Here is a 24,624-nt window from a genome sequence, read left to right on the forward strand (position 1 = left end):
AAAAATCGATAAGTTTTTTTTCGAATGGTATTGCTTCTTGTAACATCGAAAAAATTAATTTTCCTTTCCCTGGTAGTTACGATTAAGCTGATTTAGATGAGACGTAACATCTACCATCACATTAAAGGTATGGATCTACTGATCGTGTACATAGGCGTATTATCGCTAAAAAAAAGGAAAAAAAAAATTGAGCGAAATAACTAGAAATCATATGTAGCATCAAATCATGGAATTTTTTCTGAATACTATCATATTAAACGTTTTACAGGAGGCATTTCTAATGTTACAGATATACAAGCTTTGGGAAAACGGAAAGACAGGGGTGAACCCAGCGGGGATAACGGGGATAACTGTTTTGAAAAGAGAAGCCGGCAGAGAAACTTTGTTTAATACCGTAGTTTTAAGAATTTTAAGAATTAAGATTAAGCTGATTTAGATGAGACGTAACATCTACCATCACACAGAAGCTTTGGATCTACTGATCGTGTACATAGGTGTATTATCGCAAAAAAAAAGAAAAAAAAAGATAACGGGGATAACTGTTTTGAAAAGAGAAGCCGGCACAGAAACTTTGTTTAATACCGTAATTTTAAGAATTTTAAGAATTAAGATTAAGCTGATTTAGATGAGACATAACATCTACCATCACACAGAAGTTTTGGATCTACTGATCGTGTACATAGGCGTATTATCGCAAAAAAAAATAAAAAAAAAGAGCGAAATAACTAGAAACCATATGCAGCATCAAATCATAGAATGTTTTTTCTGAATACTATGACATTACACGTTTTACAAGAGGCATTTCTAATGTTACAGATATACTAGCTTTGGGAAAACAGAGGGACAGGGGTGAACCCAGGGGGGATAACGGGGATAACTGTTCTGAAAAGAGAAGACGGCACAAAAACTTTGTTTTAATACCGTAATTAAAGAATTTTAAGAAACACGATTAAGCTGATTTAGATGAGACGTAACATCTACCATCACATACAAGTTTTGGATCTACTGATCGTGTGTTAATTCTGGATAGGGAACGCCCTTCTCAAGGAGAAATCCGTGAATTTTTGGAAAAAGGGACGCGAAACGTTCTAAATCGTCCCCTCTTGATAACCAGCGTACCTTGTTATGAAGCAGCAGTTCAGCGTGCTAACTTTCCATTTCAAATAAAAATTCTTTGAATCGGCGATGAATAAGAGTCTTAGCTAAAATGGAGTTGATAATGGTAATCACTTATTCTATAAATTCACATATTTCTTCCGGAAATGTTTGCGTGCTTCTTGATGAATGATACAACTATAAACACGTATTTCGTGATTAGTTTTTTCTTCCGAAATAGCAACAAACCCTTTTTCTTAGGCCGGTCAACTTTGGCCCTATCAGTTGAAATCGACGCAATTTTATCGAAGGGAATATGATGTTTATCCATACACTCAATTACAGCACTTGCGATATCTTTTCACGGCTCTCATCTTTGAGTAGTAATAATCCTAAAAGTTCTTCTTTATGGCCTGAATAAGACATAAATCTTACAAAAAGTGAAACTTGTGCTGTATCATTTATGTCACAAGACTTGTCAGCTGCTATTGATAAAGCCGAAACAATTTCAGATCTTAGATATGCTGTGTGTTTATATTCGAACAGTTTTATTAGTTATATCTTTAATAGTTTTGGAAGATAATGGTAACTCTTTAATTGTTTTCAGAATATCTGCTTTTCTCTAAAATCTTTTAACTTCAACAAAAATTATACTTCAACAAAAAATTATTGAGAACATAAAAATTATGTTCTCAATTCATAGAAGAATTTAATTTATCAAAATAAGATGCAATTTTTTCTTACCAAGTTTTTTTTTTTTTAATGAAAATATTATTGCGCCTTCCGTGGATATTTGTGCCAGAGTCACACTTTAGTGACCAAAGAGCCACATAAGGCTCCGGGGCCACACTTTGCCGACCACTGGCTACCCTACCAGTATGACTCTGGTTTAAGAGTAAGCAGGCAGAACGATCCACAGGTAACACATCCATGCAGAGTTTCTAAAACTTTAAATAGTAAGACGAATTCCACTGTAGTTCCATCCCAACTTAATAAAATTCCCATAATTTATTCGCTGTCCTCCTTTTCTCTCAGGCCCGGTCCAGTACCGCCTTTTAATAATGCCTCAACACCACACCCTTACCCACAGCATCCTTCTCATAAACTTCAACCCCAAATAACTCCCTCCCGAATTGAAAAAAAATCCCAATACCCAAATCGGTTTAAATTTCCAACTTTCGAACTTACCAATGCCGAGAGCCTGAATTTTGACAAAATTACCGAACTCGAGGGTATCTCTGAAATTCATAAAATTAATATTATTGCTGTGACAGAGGTTTAGTCCCAGAACCCAGACTTCCTAAAAGTCAGCAATTATGCTCATTTTATAAAACTTCGCCCTCCCGATCACCCTCTCGGGAAAAAGGGGGGTGGTATATTATTTTTTGTCCGAGATAACCTCCAACCAAAACTCATCCCCACCTCCAACTTATCAGATTACGATAAAATTCTATGGCTGAGCCTTAGACCGAAAGTACTTCCCCGCCCTTTCAATTTAATTGTAACCGCCGTCTTTTATCATTCTCCTAACCAAAGTATTGACCAGAAACGCAAATTTATACAACAATTTCTTATAAGTGCTGACTTTGTGTTATCAAAGTATCCGAACGCTGGTATTTGCTTACTTGGCGATGCAAATGACCTGAGGATAGACTCTATCTGCACCTCTCTTAATATTAAACAACTGGTTAAAATATCTACAACAAAAGGTAACACCTTTCTGGATGTTATTTGTTCAAACATGAGTAAGTATTACAACTCCCCGCAAGCACTGCCACCGCTAGGAGGCAGTTACCACTATTGTCTTCTTTTTTCTCCCTCCTCAGCCATTGAACATTCCTTTACTACTTCCATTGGGGTTTGCCGTCCCCTCAGTGACACAGGCCTTTTTTCTTTTGGTTCATGGCTGACCAGTGAAAGTTGGTCAGACCTTTATAATTCTAATAACCTTGATGATAAAATTTTGATTTTTTACAAAAAAACTAATTGATTCCTACTCATTATGTTTCCCAGAAAAAAAAATCAGAAAATGCTCCAGTGATAAAACTTACATAAATAATCACATAAAAATATTAATCCGCACGAAAATAAGCTTATTTAAGAGGGGTAATTTAGTTGAAGCAAATAAGTTAAGAAAGGAATTAAAAGTCAAATTAGAAAAGCTGCCCGAGCCTATTATAAAAACAAAATTAAATACTTGTGCCATGATAAACCAAAGAACTGGTACTCTGAAATTAAAAAACTTACTGGCAAGAGTCAAGAACAACTAAATTTTAAGATAAATGAACCTCCAAAGACCACAGCTAATGACCTCAATAAGTTTCTGGCTGCTATTGTCCAGAGTCTCCCACCACTATCTTATGCATTTCCAGATATTCCTGATCCTTTTTCACTCCCACATATCTCTCCAGTTGATGTTGTAAAAAAAAATTGAAAAACTAAAACGATCAAGCATTTGCCCTTTAGATGTTCCTGTTCCTCTGATTAAAGCTTTCAGTGATTACCTCTCAAAACCCCTGTCCACCCTGTTTAATGAAATTACCGAATCTGGACAGTTCCCTCAATATTGGAAACAAGGCTGTATTACCCCAATCAAAAAGAAAAATGGGAAGCCTGGCTTTGATGGCATTCGTCCTAATACCCTCACCTCAATTTTTTCAAAATTGTATGAAAGTTTTCTCGCAGACTGGCTTAAGATGAAAGTCCTCCCCCTCATTGATCTTAGACATTTTGGTAATCTCAAATCCACGTCAACCTCTCATTACCTGATCCATCTTGTAGATACCATGGGTAAATTACTTGAAAAACCTAACACTTGGCTTAATCTAAATTTCTATTAACCACAATTTACTCATAGATAAACATATAAATGAATTTCACATTGAAACTTTCCTTGTTAAGCTCGTTGCCTCTTTTCTCTCTAATAGATCTCAAGCAGTTAAATATCTAAATTGTTTCTCAGATCATCTCCCCATATTTGATGGCATTCCTCAGGGGACTATTCTAGGCCCTCTCCTTTTTTCTCTTAGTAACAGCTTTTCAACCCTTTATGACAATAGATGGAAATTTGTCGATGACTTGACAGTTTTAGAGATATTTCATAAAAACATCTTTAGCAACCCAATGGGCATACTCCAAGATATTGCCTGTGAGGCCTCTTCCTTTGACATGACAGTTAACCCTTCTAAATCCGCAATAGTCTCAGTAAGTTTCCTTAAATCCCCTCCCCTTTTTCTTGCTCCTATACCTCCTGAAACCTCTGTCACATCTCTTAAACTCCTTGGTATTACAATTTCTTCTAATTTGAAATGGGATGCCCATATAAATAATATCCTACGACAAGCAAACTCCTCGCTTTCCCTCCTTATACTTTTAAATAAATTCAGTTGCCCCCAATCACATTTACTACAAGTATACATTTCTTTTGTGCGTCCCATATTAGAGTATGCTTGTCCTGTGTGGCACCCTGGCCTCTCAATTGAAGCAACACAAAAAATTGAAAATGTCCAAAAGAGAGCTCTAAGAATTATTTTTAAAGAGGGCATGATACCATATTTGCATTTGTTAAATATTTCAAACCTAGAGACCCTCGAGAGACGAAGAAATAATTTGTGCTCCGTTTTGGTAAGTTGGCACTTTTGAACCCCCGTACTGCGAACCTTTTCCCTGATTACCATGTACTTGATAGAAATCGTCCTCCACGAACTGTGTCCCAGCCTATCCCCACCTTATCTCCCATTCTTTGTACTACCTTGCGGTATAAGAAATCTTTTATCCCTTTTTTTACTGATATAATAAATAGTGGTTAATTTGTACATAAATTTTGTCTTTTCTCTTATATAATAAAAGAAACAGCTCGTTTTTCTTTATACTCTTTTTGTTCCCTTCCCTTTTCATGTTGTTTTTTAAACATTTGTTAATGTGTATATTATTTATTTTTTCAGTTTTATCAGTTTTTATCTTTTTAACTAGTTGCCATTTTGCAGTTTTTAATATAAGTGACAAAGGAATCATAGAGCATTCCGATATTTAATTATTTATTTATTTTTATTTTTTTGCATTGGTTGCCAATTTTTTAGTTGTTGTGCTTTTGTTATGATTTTCTTGCTTGTTTGTTTTTTATGGACTTCGAAATTCGAATTCGGCCCTTCAGGGCTTGTGACAGTAATTTCTCGAAATAAATATCTAAATCTAAAAAATCTAAAAATATCCACTGCCTTAGACCTTAGTTACGCCTGTGCATCCTGAGGCACCCAGGGCATCACAGAAGAGCTGCCAATCCTCCCTGAGGTTTACTGCTGCAGCAATTTCCTTCCCTTTCTGGTTGAACAAGACGTGCAGGTTGCGTAAAACCCTCTAGTCGTTCTGGCGCTGTGTGTTTCTGTGTCTTCCCCGGCTATGATTTCCTGGTGGTTGTCAGTGTAAAAAAGCTTTTGGGAGTCCATCGTAATACATACGGAGGCTGTATCCTGAATATCTCCACCTTGAAACTCCAATGATGTCGGTCAAAAGAGGTTGTGTCGTCATTTCAAGGATGGACTTGTTGGTCTTGTTCTGTTACCAGTTTTCAATATTCTGTGATGGCACGAGTTTTCAAAAGCCAGAGCTCTCCTCTCTTGTTCTTCATTCATCTGCCATGTTTCAGCTGCGTAAAGCATTATTGGTATTACATGCGCCATAAAAAGCGCAACTTTAGGGGCAGAGAAAAATTCTGAGACCTCCATACTTGACATAGTTTGCTGAAGACGCCATTTACCTGTCCTATTCGGGTGAGTACTTCTTTCACTGTCAAACCAGCATTCTCGATGATAATTCCTAGTATTTGAACTGGACAGGTTGTTCAATATCTTGGTCACCACATTTAATGGACAGAGAAGCAATTAGCTTTAAAAGTAAAGTTTTAGAGGTGGACTGCAACCCCTTTATATATTGGTATTTTTGTTCATATCAAGTTTCGATACCATTGTTTACTTTCACTAGATTTTTTTTTTTTTTTTTATATATCTAATTCGTGTCCGTTCGATTTTATTTCAAATGACGGAATCTGCTGCCCTCTCAAAGATCTTTATACTTTAGTTTAACTTTCAAAAGTTAAAAGGTGCACACTCACAAAATTTCCCCTACACTGATGGAAGCGACCCCGAGGACTCCCCCCCCCCCCCACTAGGTGGAGAGACAAAGCCGATGAATTCCTCGCCCAAGCCCACATCCCAGTCAAAGAAGCTGTGAGCCTGGCAAGCGATAGGTCAACCTGGAGCCTGGAGCCTCATTGTTCTCTACTTCGAACCCTCGGCAGGAGCCTTAAGTCAGGTTAAGTCAAGTCATAAAATTTTCCAAGGGAGAATCGAAAATACTGAGAATAAACTAGTTGTGATTTGTAAATTTCTTAATGAGAGGGGACTGGGTCATTAGACAAACATTACTCCTTAAGGAGTAACTCGAAATTAACAAATTCCACGGTTCTTTAACTTTAAATCCCAAAACTAATTCCGTGTCTCGCTATAACAAATTAGAAAACCAAGTAAAACTAACAAGCAAACCAAAAAATATATACTTTATCAAACGTATCAAGTTCTGTCCAATGTTCAGCTTTGATAGCGGACGTAATTACTTTAGTTGAAAGGTTCTCTTCTAAATTACCCACAAACGATTTCAGCACATTACGTATTCGTCTCACCCTTGTCGTACTTGCATCATTCGCGATAATTAGGGAGGGGTGCATTGTCTGTAACATGACGTACATCTTTCCACCTGGAGCGCTGCACATATCAAGAACCGATTGACCAGGGTTAATTCCAAGGGCAAGAACAGGTAATATTGATGCTCCGTCCATGCAGTAGTAGCCTATAAAATATATGAAGATTACAGACAAATATAATTATAATAGACTACAGCGAAAGCTAATTTTTGCGGTTGTCGAGCGTCTTTTCTTTGAAATGCCAACCAAAAGTGGCAACGCCGATAAAGAAAGCGCCAATGCTGACAAAAAAGCTATTTTATGAAAATACGAAACTCAAAAATACAAAATACGATACTGCAAAAATACTGTAAAACTATACGAATACTGAATGTAATCAGAATTAATACCAATAAATAGAACCTGGATTTATTCGTAGCTTCCACGAAGAACAAAGTCATTTTTAACAAGAGCAGATATATTTTATATGCACAAAATGGGTAAATAATGAATTTCTGGAATTAACTGAGCAAATTGAAAAGAAGATCGTTTTCACCTCTCAAAATAAAGTAGAAAAAATGGAAAACATGGACCCATTTGCCCCTTGTATGAATACAAAACTCGTTCTTGTCATACAAAGAGCTATTGTTTACATACGTGCATCTTCCAATGATTTTTTTTTACAGTATTTGGTAGCCACCCAAAATAATGAATATTTGGCATATTATCAAAAAAAGAGGCTTTCAGGTATTTTATCTTTTTTTTTAATTTTAGCATTAAAAAATCAAAAACTACAAAGCACTCTCTCAATCTAAAACTACAGTTTTCATGTATTTTCGTGAGCAATTTTTTTTAAGTACATTCCTTTCTACCGCCAATCCTAAATTTCAAGGATTTGGGGAAAATTTAGAGATTAGACCGTTTAAAAATTTATTAGCACTAAAACGCCGTTACTAAACTACTTACTACATATTAAATTGTTTATTATCTATTTTGTTTATTATTATATTGTTGAAATTGTTTATCATCTAACTGTTTATTATTATTATAAATGGTTTATTGTTTTTACTTTAAATATACGCATTAAAATGTTGCTGGATTAGAATATATTACATGAGCGATGCGTTAAAATGCTATAATTAAACTGCTATTAAAACGATTTGTTGTGTGTTACATTGTTTTTATTAAAAGCTACAGGGAGCTAATATTATATTAAATATACAAGAGACATTCAAAAATACGCAGAGTTTTCTTTTATTTTTTATTAATTCTTCTATTACAATTCGTTTTTCTATAACAGCTTTTCAACGTAACCTTTATCAAGGTCGATGCAATACAGGCGGTGCTTCAATCTATTTGACCTTTGAAAGAAATCTAGAGATCCCTTTATGAGCTGTGTTTATACTGTGTCTTTTTCTTCATCAATGCTATTACAATGGATCCCTTTCGACTGTTCTTTGAATTTTAAGGACAAAAAAGCACAAATAGGGCTACATATAACAGGGCTAGATCCCGCAACAATTCCCATCGATTCACTTAAACCTTCTTGTGTAACGCGTGAAGAATGCGCTGAGGGGTTGTCACAATGAAGAGGACTGAACAATGGAACTTTCCTAAACAGTTTTTTTTTAGCTAATTCTGCTCTAAATTTTCTTGAAACCATGGCCGGATAAAGAGCGATTGGGCCCAATCGGGCCCCGCGATTGAAGGGGCCCCGTGCAGCCATCAAAGTGAACAATTGATTTTCCGAAATTATGGAATGTTCTTAACAATTCCAGTGAGCGTTGCTTCTAGAGAGAGAATATTTTCCAGGCTAAAACCAATAGAAAAAAAAAAAAACTATCTGATATCAACAATACTCGGGATAGACTAAATAGTTAAGCATAGTTAAGCAACTAAATATGTTGATTAAAAGTGAAGACACAAGGAAAATATATTTTAAAACCGTTTTAGGAGCATTTGCAGAAAAAAAATTTAGGAATTTTGTACATTCACGTGCCCATATTCGCTGATGTAAGTTTCAAAGGCATTTTGATAATATCTAGGGGACACAAACGTAAATTAAGGTAAGCACAAAATGAGCACAAAAAAAGAAGAAAAGGGACAAAAACGTAAGCTCAAAATGAACAAACTGGGCCATCAAATGAGACAAGATACAGAGAACGACCTGAAAAATGTAAGTGTACGGCGGGTGACAATAAACAACCTAGACCATCAAAAGTGACAAGACCAATCCAAGCAGCTAAGGCAAAAGACACTGAAAAATGTCTGAAGCAATGGTAAACGAAAATAAAAATCAAAGAGATGTGTAGTTAGAATATTAGCAAAACCGACAATTAGAACAAGTCAACTAAATTGAAGAGCATAGAAATATGCAGTTAAAAGATAAATGGCAGCAAGAATCCCAACGACACAAACATGAAAGTGAAGAACAAACAAAGTTTGCGGTTACAAGATATGACAATGAGGATCACAACGAATAAAAATGAAAATGAAGAACAAAGAAATGTGTGGTCACGAGAACAAAAAATTCGCTGTTACAAGATAATCAGCAGCGAGAATTACAAGCAACAGAACGTGTCAAAAATGAAAGGGAAGAACCAAGAATTGTATGGTTTGCAGATGCGCTAAAGCGAGTATCAAAAAGTATCAAAAATGACAGTGAAGAACAAAGAACTGTGCTGTTAAAGGACATCAAGAATCAGAACAAGTCATAAATGAAAGTGCAGAAGAAAAAAATATTATGTCCCATCACAATCTTCGATACCAGCTAGCTATGGCGTAAAACCCAGTAAAAACCTATAAAGATGCCGTGGACTACGCAAGTGGTATTAACAAGTCATTGGGGCCCTTCAACTCTGGACGTATTCACTGCGGAGTCCTCCATTATCTGGCAGTAAAAGTAGCCAACAAAGATTAGCTACTTGGTGAATGCTGCCTGCTTAGTCGAATTGAATTCCTGCACCAACAATATCCAAAGAATTTGTCTGGCCTATTATAGGACATAACTTACTCTCTAAAGAGTTCCAAAAACTCTTACTGTACCAAACATGGAGTTCCAAGACGAAATTAGAACTCATGTTTTGCTTGATCTTTATTTAAAGTAAGCGATGATCGAGCCAAAAATAGTCGTAATGTTTTAAGCTTCAAAACAGCTGGACAAATTTGTCACAAAATCAATTTAGCGGCACACCATGACATACAGAAGGTAATTTTTAACCATATTCATATGGCCAAGTGCAGTTTTTAGACCCCAATGGAGATGTTAAAGAGCACCTTTCACATCTTTTAAATTATTCGATCAATTGTAACCCAACAGATCTTTTGGAAGAAATATTGTGAGACACAAACAGCTATGCTAAAGGTTACATGAGAATAATATATATATATATATATATATATATATATATATATATATATATATATATATATATATATATATATATATATATATATATATATATATATATATATATATATATATATATATATAATATATATATATATATATATATATATATATATATATATATATATATATATATATATATATATATATATATATATATATATATATATATATATAATATAGAAGGGGCCCTGCTAAGAAAAAAATCTACCAGCCCTGCTCGAGACTTATACATAGTAAGCTTCTGGGACAGCTTATGTACCTTCTGTAAACCTTCCGTTTACTCTCCCCCCCCCGTTGAATACCCCCCCCCCCCCGCGGAAAATACCCCGGTGAAAAATAAGGCTTTCCAAATTTGAGAATTTTATTTGAGTTTTATTTTTTTAATTTCCATAGGGGGAAGGAATTGTGGCACTTGTGTGTTATGCGCCACTCACTCAAGTTTACGCTGTGTAAAATTCGAGAATACACCTGTTTTTTTGTTAGTTTCTTCGTTATTTTAGAAATAAATTTGAGCTATAGATTTGCTCATTAGGGGGGGGGGGGTAAGCATAGCGGTTCTGCAGACAAAATGTGTTTTGTACAATTATTCTGCATATTACATAGATAGATAAATAAGTGTATTTTAAAGCCAAACATACGGCCATGAATACAGTAAAATAACATAAATGAATATACAGAATGGGGGGGGGGGGGTTTAAACCCCTGGAAAATGCCCCCCCCCCCACCACCAAAAATACTTCCTATGAACTTCTGCAATTTTCGGCAGTGACGGGTGCCAAATTAAAGAAAAAGATTGAAGAAGAAAAAAAATTAGGCAAACAATCATCAAAATTAAGCTAAAACATGTGGTACCAAAAGTTTAAGAAGGTTTGGCTATCCTTTGAAAGGATAGTTGGCTTTGGGAACCAACACATTCTAAATTGTTTAAGTTTTTACGGACAACAGCGTTGACAAATTCTACGAGTTTTTTTTTGTATCTTCCAAGTGTAAAACTACCAAAAATCACCATTAACAAATAAATGAAACCCGAAACTAACAGAAATTACATTAGATAGCATATTCAAAGTCAAAACGAGCAAAAAGTAAAAGGAGTATGGCTGACAACACCCATGTCTTCTTCAGACCAGAAAATAATTTGCACTTCACTTAAAAAAAAAAACCCAAAAAATTAAAAAAAAAAAAAAAAAAATAACCATGTAGTGTCAGTTCCACTCTTTTTCTATCAGGTTTGCGCCCACTTTTTAATACTCGTGATATGCAGAATATTAGAGTTTTATATCTCCGTTATTGTAAATATCTTTTGTATTTGCCTCGTTGGTATAGAAACCGTAAGATTATTCGAATGTTTAATGCAGCTGATATATTGACGTCATATGATAAGTTGGACCAAGTTAAAAGATGAGGCATGCAAGCGGTTGGGTCCTTTTCATCCTCTTGTGCGATTGTTCTGATTTGCATTTGTTGTTCTTTATATTGATTTTGTTTTGCATGAGTTTTGTTTAGTATGTCTTTTCCTTTTATTTTCTTTTGTTACTCCACTTTTTTATAATGTTAGTGGGTCAAAAATAAATTATTATTATTATTATATAAATATTCTGATATCTATTCCTTACAGTCTTAATACTTCTTTATTTGTTGAAGTCAAAAAAGCGAAAACATTTAAAATGTATTTTGTCTTCAGTAAAGTGCAATTTACTTTCTGGTCTTGAGGAGGTGTGGGGGTTGTCAGCCCTACTCATGCTAATTGTTGCTATTTTGAGTTTGAATAGGTTTTTTATTTTTATTTCTATTCGTTTTGGGTTCAATTCATGTATTTATGGTGATTTGTGGTAGGACTAAACTTGACGAAACTTATATATTTGAAATCAGCACAAAGATCCGATTCTTTTGATGTATCTACTGGTATCAAAATTCCATTTTTTAGAGTTTCGGTTACTTTTGAGTCAGGTCGCTCCTTACTTACAGTTCCTTACCACGAACTTTTTGATCGCTGATCAAAGTTTACGTAATTTATGCCTTTCATCTATGTTATTTACTATGTTTATATTTGGCTTTAAAATACACTTATTTGTCTATCTACCTAATATGCAGAATAATTATACCAAGCACATTTTGCATGCAGACCCGCTATTCTTACCCCCCCCCCCCCTAATGTGCAAATCTATAGCACAAATTTATTTCTAAAGTAACGAAGAAACTAGAAAAAAAATGGTGTGTTCTCGGATTTTACACATCGTAAACTTAAGTGAATGGCGCATAATACACAAGTACCAAAATTCCTTCCCCCTACGGAAATTAAAAAAATAAAACTAATAAAATTATAAATTTGGAAAGCCTCATTTTCCACGAGGGTATTTTCCGGGGTGAGGGACATTTTCCCCGGGGTATTTTCTGCAGGGGGGAGGGGTATTTTCTATGGGGGGGTATTCGCCACGGAGCATTCGCCTAGAACAATTATTACCTTGTTGGCAGAAATTTTGCGTGTTTTTCTTAATACTCCTTGTAAGTTATTGTATAAAACCTAAAAAAAAAGCTGAACAAGATATTGCTTTATTTTTTTTAAATCAGCCCCTTCAAACTCATATAGCCCCCTAAGTCATTGCTTCTGGATCATTATAACGTTCTAAAAGTGTTGACTTATCTATTTGTGATGTTCTATCAAGTTATGGAATCGTCTGACGTGGGTTTTGACAAAGGAATTTGTCACATCCTCTGCCTTTAAACTTTTCCGGTGTGCCAGAACGCGTCCCAAGTTCAAAACCGTTACAGTTGAAGTCTTTAAACCAATATCCGCATGCCGCATCTGACACAAAATTACCCTTTTAATTCTTAACATGAATTCTGAGTGCCTTAGCTGCAAATTTTATCTTTTTCATGCAACAAAATTACCCGCAAATATACTTTATCTGGCAAAAAACAAGACATTTTTATGACCAATAAATAAAACTTGTTTACATTAAAGTGAAAAACCCAGCACTAAAAGTCAAGGTCATATATATAGTTCCTTGCATTGACGTCACCGTTTGAAATTCTATGCAAAGAGTACTGCTAATGCCATCTTTAAACAAACGGCAAAAATCTATTCAAGGTCCTTCTAATAGGACGACCCTATCTGAACGAATGGCACGTTTGAGTTGTAATCCTACGTCTTTCGGGATAAGGGCTCGAGTCCTGGTGTAGTCTGTCCTCTAGATCGGGGCGGGAGTCACTGGTGTGACTGCAAGTTCATCCACCGTAATACGCAAAGTGCAAAAGCCCTCCGTATACATTTCTCTTCATGTCCTTCTAATAAAACCTTATTAAAACTTGTTATATTGACTAATGCATTAAAATGGTAACATACAACACATATGTAATATTCCTCAATTTATTTCTGATTCAGCTCCTTATAACCTTCGTTCTTCTCATAACATTTGCATTCCTTCTACCCTAATGTACGGTCAGATTTCAATCCTCTCATTGCTTGTCAATAGGTTTAGAATTCTCTACCTTCCTCAGTATAGAGACGTCATTCGTTTTGGACTTTTAAAATTCTTCTTAAAGACCATTTATTTAAGAATCAAACTGATTTTTTTTTTCTCTGTGGAGTTGATGTCCCCTGAGTGTTTGTTTCATGATATACGGTGGTCTTCTCTGCGTTTCGGCTCCCAGGCCTCAGGTATGGTCTCTTTTTAATCTTATTTGTTGCTTGGCGCTGGATATTTTTTCCTTCTTTTTGGTTATTACTTATATTGTATTTTTTTATCCCCCTTGTATCCCTGGCCATGGAACCTTTTGAGAGGGAGCATTTTGATTCCCAATTGTATTGGTAAATAAATTCTATTATTGTATGTGATTCATCATGAAGAAGTATTATCTAGTATCTCTCTTCACAGCATAGAAATAGAAAACAGAAGAAATTTCATATTTTCGGTGGAATGATTAAAGACTTAACCAGATTTTAACGAATTAAAATTATATTCAAAAAATACTCCACTAATGTCACCATAGAGTGACATTAACAATCAATATGTGCAAAGGTTGCTTATAAAGGGAGAGAAATACCACCACTGTCAGCCAAATATTGTTAATAATAGCATTCAATTTGTACTTTACTGATACTGATTGGAAAGTGCACAGTGTCTGCAAAGTACGAGGATTGCAGCCAAAAATAACGAAAAGATAAGAGGAAAAGTCGCACGTAGGCTTCTACGAATCTCCCTTTAATTCTATAAAATATTTGCCCCGCGTACTATAGTGCTTAATGCATTTACTTTTCACGGGTCTTTCAGCTGAAAAGGCCTCTGGTTGATTGAAACTGATCGCAGACGTAACCTCCAGCTAATCAGGGTCCATTCCATTGAAAACTAATTACAGTAAGATCTATTGAATGCATCACTAGATTGTTCATAACCCTGGGGTTATACTGGCGTCCCAAAGGTTCTATTGCATGTATTGGCGCTGCGCAATAGACCCATCCCAACCGTACAGCGACGAAAAGCACTAAATCTTGTACTGAATAGAAAAAATGTAATATAGAGAGCATGATGAAGTTTTTTCTCTCTTAAATTCCATTCATTCTTTAAACAGCATGGCTAAAATTAGTTTCTCGATCAATATGTTTCTCTTTTAAAGAATGATTTATGACATATTTTTCTTTGGAGGGGAGGGTTCATCTACAAGCCTTGTCTTTTATATGAATCCCGACCACATTTTATTTTAGTGGAATACTTACCAGAAGATACTTGCCAGATACTTACCAGAAGTATTTAAAATACCATGTCTGGGCTCAGGTAATTCTTCGTCATTTCCCTTTTCTCTTGTGTAAACATTCAACATAGCAGGAAAACTGATTGGTTTTCCTTTAACAACTTTTACTTCATAGTCAAAACATGATTGGAAGTATTTCGTCTCATCCAAAGGCTCAGCTGAATTTCCACCACCCTAAAATAGATAAAAACGTTACCAAAAAAAAGAATTCTTTATAGCCTACTGCAGTAAGCAACTGTAAAGGCTATATTAACCCGGCTCTTTCTAAAACCCGTATTCTTTATCAGTGCTTCGAAATGTCTGGATAATATATTTTCAAATTATATGTCTGGTAGTCCGAGTGTTCTTATCAGTGACATTTCTAATCATTTTGGTGTATTTGCAAGTTACTCGGTATGTGTTGATAATGAAAAGTCCACAAAGAAGAGCAGTCTCAGGCTGAGTGTGCTACTCGATAAAGATGCACTTCTGAAATGTAAAAATGAGCTAGCCAATAAGGATTTGAAAACAGAGTTTTCAGTCTTTGCGGATATTGACTCTAAGTTTAGAGTATTTTACCAAATAACTCAACAATCCCTGGAAAAATGCTCTAAGGATGTTAAGAAAAATAGAAGAAAAACTTCAAAGAAGCCTTGAATTACTCCGAGTTTATTGAGATCGATAAATAAGAAGAATAATTTGTATGAGAAAAAGGTAAGTCATCCCTGCGATATAAATGAGCGAATTTGTAAGAATTATCGTAATGCCCTAAACAGACTCCTGCGAAGGAGTCGAAATGATCACTCCCTTTATGGAAGGATGAAAACATCACAGCACTCAATGGACTGGCGGTCGTGAATTGAGCCTGAATCATGGCTATGCAACTTGAAAGCGACTTTGCGGCATGAATTTGTTGATTTAGACCAGGCACTTGACGATCCACACACAAAATTAGCAGAAACATTCGAATAGTATCAAGTAGAAGCGACTTCCGCTTTTAAATCCACTTTTGTGGAGAGGTTATAGTTCCAAATTGTTTGATATTACGTTACTCACTTTTGAACGAAGAGTTGAAGAAAAGTAAAGGGTTTTTCAAATGAAGGTAAAGAATGAGGTTGAAACCTAGTAAAGCGTGAAAGGCACTCGCGCTATAGCTAGGGTACAAGGGGGACGAATTCCCAGTTCACATATCTAGTAAAAATAACCAAAAAACAGTATAAGCGTGTTAAATTCTCTGGCCCCCATTTTCGCGGGACTCGGACAACCTTTCCTTATTTACACTCCAAACACCAAACTTAGCACTCTGTTGTGGTGCCAGTCCACCCCTGGTCCCATCCCCCTTCCCCTGCGTAAGAACTAAGGGTTTGAAGCTTTCTCCACCCCCTACCCTCCATATACAAATATATTTGTATATTTTCAGTATCCCTTTGCATGCTTTGTAAACCGCAGACATTTATAATTAAGCAGGCTTTTTTCACACTTACATAGAGAACAGATGGCGCTAACAAAAATGTAAATCAATTTTGTAGGAATTTTGATAAAAGTAATTTTATGCTGCTAACAATAAGCAATTCGCAGTTGCTCTAGAATTAATAACTGAAGAATTCAGACAAAGTTTTCATTTTCATTTTTTTTGCATATATAAATTCTTTTGGCATAGATATTGTCGAGAGGTCAATATAGGGACGAGAAAGGCCTGGGAAGAAGGACCAGGGACTACTGGTCCATGATGAATACCTGGTTAAAATACAAATGGCAAAGCCTCTTTTCAGACTGAAAAGTAAAGAATGGTGCTAGGTGGTGGAATTGACTAAATAGTACGTTTATCTGCTGGCATATATCTTTATGCTCTTAGCGTAAGAAAAAATCTTCTGGTAGAAGTAAACATCGAAGTTGAATGTTATCAAATATTTACCAAGATCGATTTTTTTTTATTAGAAATGACTGAAAAAGAGGCGAAAACCTCCATCTTTTATATTAAACAAGAAATTATGCCTGAATTATTCACTCTAAATTAAGTGAGGGAGAAATTTAATCGTAAGTTTTACGTCCATAAGCGGAATATTGTTCGATTTACCAAATTACGCGAAGAATGCAATACTAACGCTTCAATCCTATGCAAACTTGAAATTTATCCAGAAATGTGACTATAATGTGGCCGGCGATTATGTTAGAAAGAGTCCTTAGTGAAAGAAATGGTTTTAACCCGTTATAAACAAAGAATATTATGAAGCAGCTAGGGATTTTTTTAAGAAGGTTTATGACATACTGTCCATCTTCCGTCAGGATTTTTTTTTTAGATGAATTTTATTGGTAAAAGAAGCATGAATTTCTTAGGAGTAGGTAAACCCTTAACTATAGGTTAAACAATACTTGTAGAGTCTTAACAAATGCAGCTGCAAGTAAAACATTTTTATGAATTGGCGTTTTTTGTAACTTTGGGTTATTTATTGGAAGTTATTTTTGCAGGTTTTTTACGTGAAGTTATTTATTTGAATTATTTGTTTGAATTTATTGAATTTGGTTACTTATTTGAAGCTATTCAAGCAGGTAAGAAGTTATTTATAACATCAGGACCTGCTGGTCTTAAAGTTATAAAATCATTTTTAACTTATTAACTAAGTTTTTTTTAATTAACTTAAGTGTTATGTTAGGTTAGGTTAGGAGCTTAAAGTACAAAAACGTTTTGATGGATCAGGTAAGAAACTTGTTTTGCCCTTCGCCTCAAAGACAAAGTTTGAAGTCACCTTGCTTCTTCATCCTCTTTGTTCCATTTTTAACTAAAATATAAAATCATTTTAACTTATTGAATTTGGTTACTTATTTGAAGTTCTTCAAGCAGGTAAGAAGTTATTTATAACATCAAGACCTGCTGGTCTTGAAGTTACACAATCATTTTTCGAATTACATTAAACATGAAGAGATAAAAACTATGGTAACCATAGGAATTCGATCAAAATTCGGTTCACACCTTGCAAAAAGTATTATAAAAGAGAATAAGAGGGTTAAACTAAAGAAACAAACTTTTATTTTGTAGAATTCAGAAGGAATTTATACTAGGCATCCAATAAAGGATAACTGAATAACTAATGTGGATATACACCTGACACTTCTGTGAGGGGAGGCGCATCACAGAACTTTCCTGAGGGGAGAGGTTAAAGACACAAAAAGGTCGTCTCTAGGACACGGTACTTTAATTACGCCAGGTGACGACTCATTACTAACCTTAAGGGGCAAGAATCTCCCATACCATGTGTCCAAAGTTTCTTGTTTTTGTGTTGTTTTTTTTCAAGTAGTCCTAGGCTGTCTTAAGAATCATAGCAATGATGCACACGCAGTTTACTAAAGTACAGAGAGGTTCACTATTTCTTAAATAAATGAACACTGTTCCAGAGAGTATGGCTATGTTCCAACACAATTGTATTTTTTTCGACATTTTTTTTTACTCTGAGCATTGGGTACGTTCTACAAAATACATTCAACTTAGGCTAATAAAAGATGTACCTTGATTTTCGTTGCAGGAAGGAAGTCCATCAAAATACTGAAATCCTGACCTTTTGAAGGAACCATTACTCTCCCGAAATTCATATCCATCTCTTCTTTGCCATCATCATTTGTAGCTTGATATCTTGGTTCAGTGTCAACTGCAAAAATTCCTTTCTTTTCTATCACTTCTGTGGAATCATTAATTATGTTTTCATTTTCATCAACATTTATCAGCTCATCGCTAATGTTTATGCAACCTTCGAGCTAAATTAAAAATATCAGAATCAGTGGTTTTACCATATAACTGTGGCCCATGCTTTATATTCAAGTAACACTGTGGTAATTTTTCAGTATTTTTATATCAATATTTCTTTGTACTGTATATGAATGCATTTGATAGGCATAATCCGTGCTTTGTCTAGGAGGCAAAAATTCATAAAAGATCAGGCCTGCGTTAAGCGCCATAATTTCTGAAAATGAACATTCTTTTAAATCAAATATAAAATTCCGTCCTTATCAGAATTTCAGGATATCAAGCTTCTGAATACGCAAATTTATGGCTTATGTCAATTATAAGCCTAAATGTCTTGATGAAACAGTTCATGCATTTGATCAAGCGCGTTATAAAAAATAGTCAATTAAGAAAGAATTTCTCTTTGAAGCTGATTCAGGAAAAATTACTATTCTTTTGATTAATCTTAATGACAAAAGTCTGTAAACAAAATTATTTGAATTTCAAAAAATAGTCTTAAACCCCACAAAATCATGTCAGACCAAATAAAACTGCACCAATGGAATCACCATATTTGAAAATCCATATATATATATATATATATATATATATATATATATATATATATATATATATATATATATATATATATATATATATATATATATATATATATATATATATATATATATATATATATATATATGTGTGTATTTTCTTTCGACCACTTAGCAGAAGGCTCATTCCATTGGAAATTGTAAGTCCTAGTGTGTCTAAACTGTACCATTGGAATTACCATATCTGAAAATCCCATGAAGAATTATAGTCCTATATATATTTTTTCTTTCGACCACTTAGCAGAAGGCTCATTCCATTGGAAATTGTAAGTCGTAGTGCGTCCAAACTGCACCATTGGAATCACCATATCTGAAAATCCCATGAAGAATTATAGTCCTATATATATTTTTTTCTTTCGACCACTTAGCAGAAGGCTCATTCCAATGGAAATTGTAAGTCGTAATGCGTCCAAACTGCACCATTGGAATCACCATATCTGAAAATCCCATGAAGAATTATAGTCCTATATATATTTTTTCTAAAATGTTGGTCATAATTGTAAAATGTTCCATAAAAGAAAGGCAATTAGAGAAATTTTAATTTGTGTATACAGAAAGTTATGTTCTTGTTAGATTTTATCAATGTGCAACATCTCAGTAACAAATTAAGAATAGTTTCGCAAAAAGTACTACTTAACCGACAAGAAACGTGGCAAGGGGTCCTATGGAGAAGTTTTCAGGGGATTTAGCTAATAAAACTGGGAACCCCAAGCAGTCCTAAAAACAGTCTCATTGGGTTTCATACAAAAATTTCCACTGTTTTATTTGCTTCAGCTCATAGTAACCGAAAATTTAAAAACGCTTTTGAAAAAAAAACGTCAAGTGAGATCGACATTTGTACTTTGATTCGAGAATGATAACTACGATTTCGAATAATCTTAATGGTAAAAACTTAATGTAGAGACAATTTATGAGAATTCCGAAAGATAGCCTGAAAACTCTCAAAAATGGAATAAGATCGAAAATAGAACTGCGACATTAAAATCGCAATTGTCAAAAAATATGACCAACAAGGAATTATCCATTTTTTGCATGGCTCAATTAATTTGTAAGATTTATTTTTTATTTACTTACCTCTAATTGCGCACAGTTTTCAACTGAATCACCAAAATTGTTGATAACAGCACAATATTTAGGTTCAGTCAGTAAGCCCTCGCGGATTTTCTCCCATTTTGCACCAAAATAACCTCCATAAAAGGAGTCGAAATATTCTATGGCTTTGGTTGTACCACTTCTTTTTAGCTATAAAAAAAATATGCAATCAATTATGTAAAACACACATACATAGCTTAACACAGCCTAGTACAACTTAACACAAATTATGCAAAACACAGCTTAGCTAACAGGCTGAATTGGATAAAAAAAAAAATAAAAAAAAAAAAAAAAAAATAAAAAAAAAAAAAAAAAAACAATTTGGTCTGCCAAGACTGTTGATTTGCCAAGATTTGCCAATTTTTAAGATAAGTTGTGGTTACAAAATGATGAATTCGAGAATCCTGTAAAACAAATTGTACAATAATTCCAAAATCTGTCCTTTTCTTCAATGATTTCAGAGATGTTTTTTTTTTTAAATAAGTCCTCAGAAATAAGAAAAACACAGGTGTCATTATACCTTCTCCTTTATTTATTGAAATTTTAAACTGTTGAAGGATCATGGTGTCTGTGCTCATGTGTCCAAAAAGCTACAAAGTAGGGCCTGGAAATCCTGAAATGATTGGGAGTCACACGTTATACATATAGCTTCAAAATAAATTTGAGGAACGCAAATTGAAGGAGAGTAACAAGAGTTTAGGAGTTGAAAATAAAGGTTGTTTTACAATATTGATGCTAATTTTCACAAAATGAACGCTTCAAAGGGTGCTTTGACCAGCAGGTTTTTAACATGAAGCCAGTTGAAGCAAGAGAGGTGCTAAACTGGAATGTATAAAGAATATAATTCAAAACAACTAAGATTGTGCAACAAATGTGACAGAGCCAGTCCCAGATTTACTAATAGTCCCGGACCTAGGGGCGCACAATGCGAGGGGGGGGGATTAATTATCGTTGAGTGATTTTTTTTCTTAATAAAAACTGGACTGATATGATTTCTTTTCAAAGTGCCAGGTGCACTCCGCCGCCAAGCTACCTATTCACACAAAAGTGATTTTAAAACAACACAGGAATTCCGTGGCCATTTATAAACTGTCAGATGTCTCCCAAGAATGGAAGCTGAGAGTTCGGTATCACCTCTCTTCAGGTACGTTCTGTTTGGCTCATCAGGTGCGTTCTGTTCAGTGCTTCCACTATTCCCGAATTTTGTGAAATGGCCCTGACTTAAGTTATGATCAAAATTAACATGTTATAGTCAAGTTATAGCAGATCAGAGATAAAGCATAGAAACTATAGATGTTATAGAGTCAAATCAAAATCAGAAAAAAAAAAACAAGTTGGAAAGTGCTTGTTTTGCCATGTAAGCTATCTGTATTTGAATTTTGCTGTTTCCTGTGCTGAAGACAAAAACAAATACATGACTGCTATTTTACAGTAGGATTTTGTCTATAAGTAGATTAATGCTTGCAGGATGTAAAGGAGAAATATCGCATAAAAAACCCATACACTCCTTAAAAACAATCTTAGAGAGCCATATTTGTCAAAATAGCAAAGAACATGGGATTTATATAATGACTAAAAATAATTATGGTAGGATTTTTTTTTTTTTTGGAGAGAAGGGTCTTCTAATTCCTCTCAATTGTCAAGCTTAATTCTTCTTCTTTTGTTTGAAAATGTATTTGAAAATTCTTCGAAATTTATAAAGCATTTACAAACAAAGAATGAAGCATTGCAAATATGAATTAAACATACAAAAGTACCCTTAGGTGGGAACAACTTAAGGCATTGCTATATATTCAGGTACCATGACAGAAAAGAACCCAGAGATTGAACAAAGTTCAATTCAGAGAGACCAATCCAAAAAACTCACTGGTTTTGCCTTCAAATGGCAGAAAACTGTAATGGAAAATTCAAATTTTTTGGAGATATCATAATCTGGAGCGTAGAAATCCCCCGGTGTCCCTCCTGGTATGAGAAGGCATAGGCGGCAAAAACCTGCAGTAGGACAATGTCTGGAGACGGATGTTGTACGTTTCAGGTCGTCAATGGAGGATCTTTGGTCTGCAGCACTTGAGAGTTCTTTGTAAAGAGGCACCGTTGTCACCTAATGTACCAGCCGGTGTGGGAGGATCTAAGTCTAAATAAGTAAGTTCAACTCTAGAGTTGATCAAGCTCATCCTTGCCACTTGCTTCCCTAATCATTATTCTTCTGCATGAAGGACTAGTCTGACCCAAGATTAACGTTAGCATTTCTCTAGCATCCTCATATTTTAAGAAAGGTATTCAGGTGCTGGAAGATGTACAGAAATGCACCAATAAAGTGGTGTCTGGCATGCAGGAACTTCTTACCCCACAACACTGGCTAAACTGAAACTCTCAACACTTCTATACAGGAGAAGAAGTAATGCCATTTTAACCTACAAACTAATGAAAACCAACAATCTCCTTGCATTGTTTCCTGTTGTTTGTTCTGATTCAAGAACCAGAGGTCAACAGATGAAACTTTTTAAGCAATCTATTCAAACCAGAGTTTGCACTCAATTTCTTTCCTCAAGAACCATCAACAATTGGAAAAAGTTCTTTGTTGATACAATTACTGCTGACTCAGGCAACATTTTCAATGAAGGCTGGATGGTAAGTGGTGCTTGAGCGAGAGAAAACAACTGGGAAGCTATTGGTCATCAAACAAACATTCGCCCACCTTTTCCCCAAACACATCCAATCAAAATTTTTAGATAGCCATTTTGTTCAAAGTAGTATAGAATTCTGGAAATTAGGTCTTTGAGGATGACACCCCCCCCCAGCCCTCAGGGCAAGAGTTGTAAGTTATGACCTGGGGCCATTTAAGGTTTTTTATAGAAAGCGTTGTTGTAGAAAATACAAAAAGGGTTCATTCGACTGGAAATGTAAATGGCTAGTGTCCTTTTTAATAGTCGAAAGTGATTGGAAGGCAACTAACACCCCTTCCACGCCCAATAATTCCCCAAACACCTCCAATCAAAATTTTGAGATAGCCATTTTGTTCAACGTAGTTATAAGTTCTGGAAAATATATCTTTGAGCAGGACACTCCCCCCACAGTCTTCAGGGCAAGGGTTATAACTTATGCCCTGGGGGCATATATGGTTCCTAAGGGAGGAATGCTCGTATAAACTTCAGAGAGGGCTCCTTTGATTAGAAATTGAAAGTTCTAGTTCACTTCTTAAGCGTTAAAAGATATCGGATGGTAACCAGTCCCTCCCCCCACGCCCTTTTTTCCCAAATGCATCCGATAAAAATTTTGAGATAGCTATTTTATTAAAAATAGTTCTAAGATCATATAACAAAAACTCCGGTGTCAACACGCCCCCCCAGGGGCAGGCGTTGTAAGTTATGCCCTGGGGGCATACATGGTTCTTATGGGAGGGATGCTCGTATAAACTTCAAAGAGGGCTCATTTGATTGGAAATTGAAAGTTCTAGTTCACTTTTTAAGAGTCAAAAGAGATTGGAGGGCACCTAGCCCCCCCCCCCGCCCTTTTTTTCTCAAACCCATCTGATAAGTACTTTGAGATAGCCATTTTTTTAAAAATAGTTCAAAGACCATATGACGAAAACTCCGGGGTCGACACAGCCACCCAGGGCCCGAGATCAGGCATTGTAAGTTATGCCCCGGGGGAATATATAGTTCTTATGGAAGGGATGCTCGTAAAAACTTCAGAGAGGACTCATTTGATTGGAAATTGGAAATTCTAGTTCAGTTTTTGAGAGTCAAAAGAGATTGGAGGGCAATTAGCCCCCCCCCCCACGGCCCTTTTTTCCCGAATGCATCCGATAAAAAATTTGAGATAGCCATTAAGTTAAAAAATTTTCAAAATTCAGACAACAAAACTCAGGCGTCGTCACAAGCCCTGAGGGCCTGGGGTCTGTCTTTGCAAGTTATTCCTTTTAGCATAACTGGTAATTATGAAAAAGATGTCTGTAAAAACGGCAGAGAATGGTTAATTGCCCGGAAATTCAAGGTTCGAGCTCAGTTTTTAATAGTCAAAAGAGATCCGAGGGCACCTAGACCCCCCCACCCACGCCTTCTTTTTCCAAACCCATCTGATGAAAATTTGGAGATAGACATTTTGTTAAAAAAAAAAATAATTCAAAGCTCAGAGAAGAACTCCGGCGTCAATACAACCCCCCAGGGCCCAGGAAGGCGCTCAAAGTTATGCCCTAAGGCATGTACGGTTCTTATGAAAGGGATGCTCGTATAAACTTCATACAGGGCGCATTTGATTGGAAATTGAAAGTTCTAGTTCACTT

The 24,624-nt window shown here is 35.3% G+C and overlaps 1 protein-coding gene across 1 annotated transcript in view; it reads right to left on the reverse strand.

The window, feature by feature from the left end:
- Positions 1 to 22,951, reverse strand: part of LOC148955739 (5-cytosine rRNA methyltransferase nsun-4-like) — a 23,820-nt gene extending 869 nt beyond the window's left edge. The window contains exons 1-7 of the mRNA XM_089107898.1: positions 22,934 to 22,951; positions 20,322 to 20,489; positions 18,417 to 18,662; positions 14,924 to 15,107; positions 6,650 to 6,939; positions 5,657 to 5,942; positions 1,439 to 1,508 (exon numbers count right to left, since the gene is read on the reverse strand). Of these exons, the coding sequence (XP_088964024.1) occupies positions 1,439 to 1,508; positions 5,657 to 5,942; positions 6,650 to 6,939; positions 14,924 to 15,107; positions 18,417 to 18,662; positions 20,322 to 20,489; positions 22,934 to 22,951 (1,262 nt within the window). The remainder of the gene's footprint in view (positions 1 to 1,438; positions 1,509 to 5,656; positions 5,943 to 6,649; positions 6,940 to 14,923; positions 15,108 to 18,416; positions 18,663 to 20,321; positions 20,490 to 22,933) is intronic.
- Positions 22,952 to 24,624: the final 1,673 nt, after the last annotated feature.

Source organism: Artemia sp. Qi Xiang Cuo, chromosome 2 (genome assembly GCF_049724085.1).
Source record: "Artemia sp. Qi Xiang Cuo chromosome 2, ASM4972408v1, whole genome shotgun sequence".
Lineage (NCBI taxonomy): Eukaryota > Metazoa > Arthropoda > Branchiopoda > Anostraca > Artemiidae > Artemia > Artemia sp. Qi Xiang Cuo.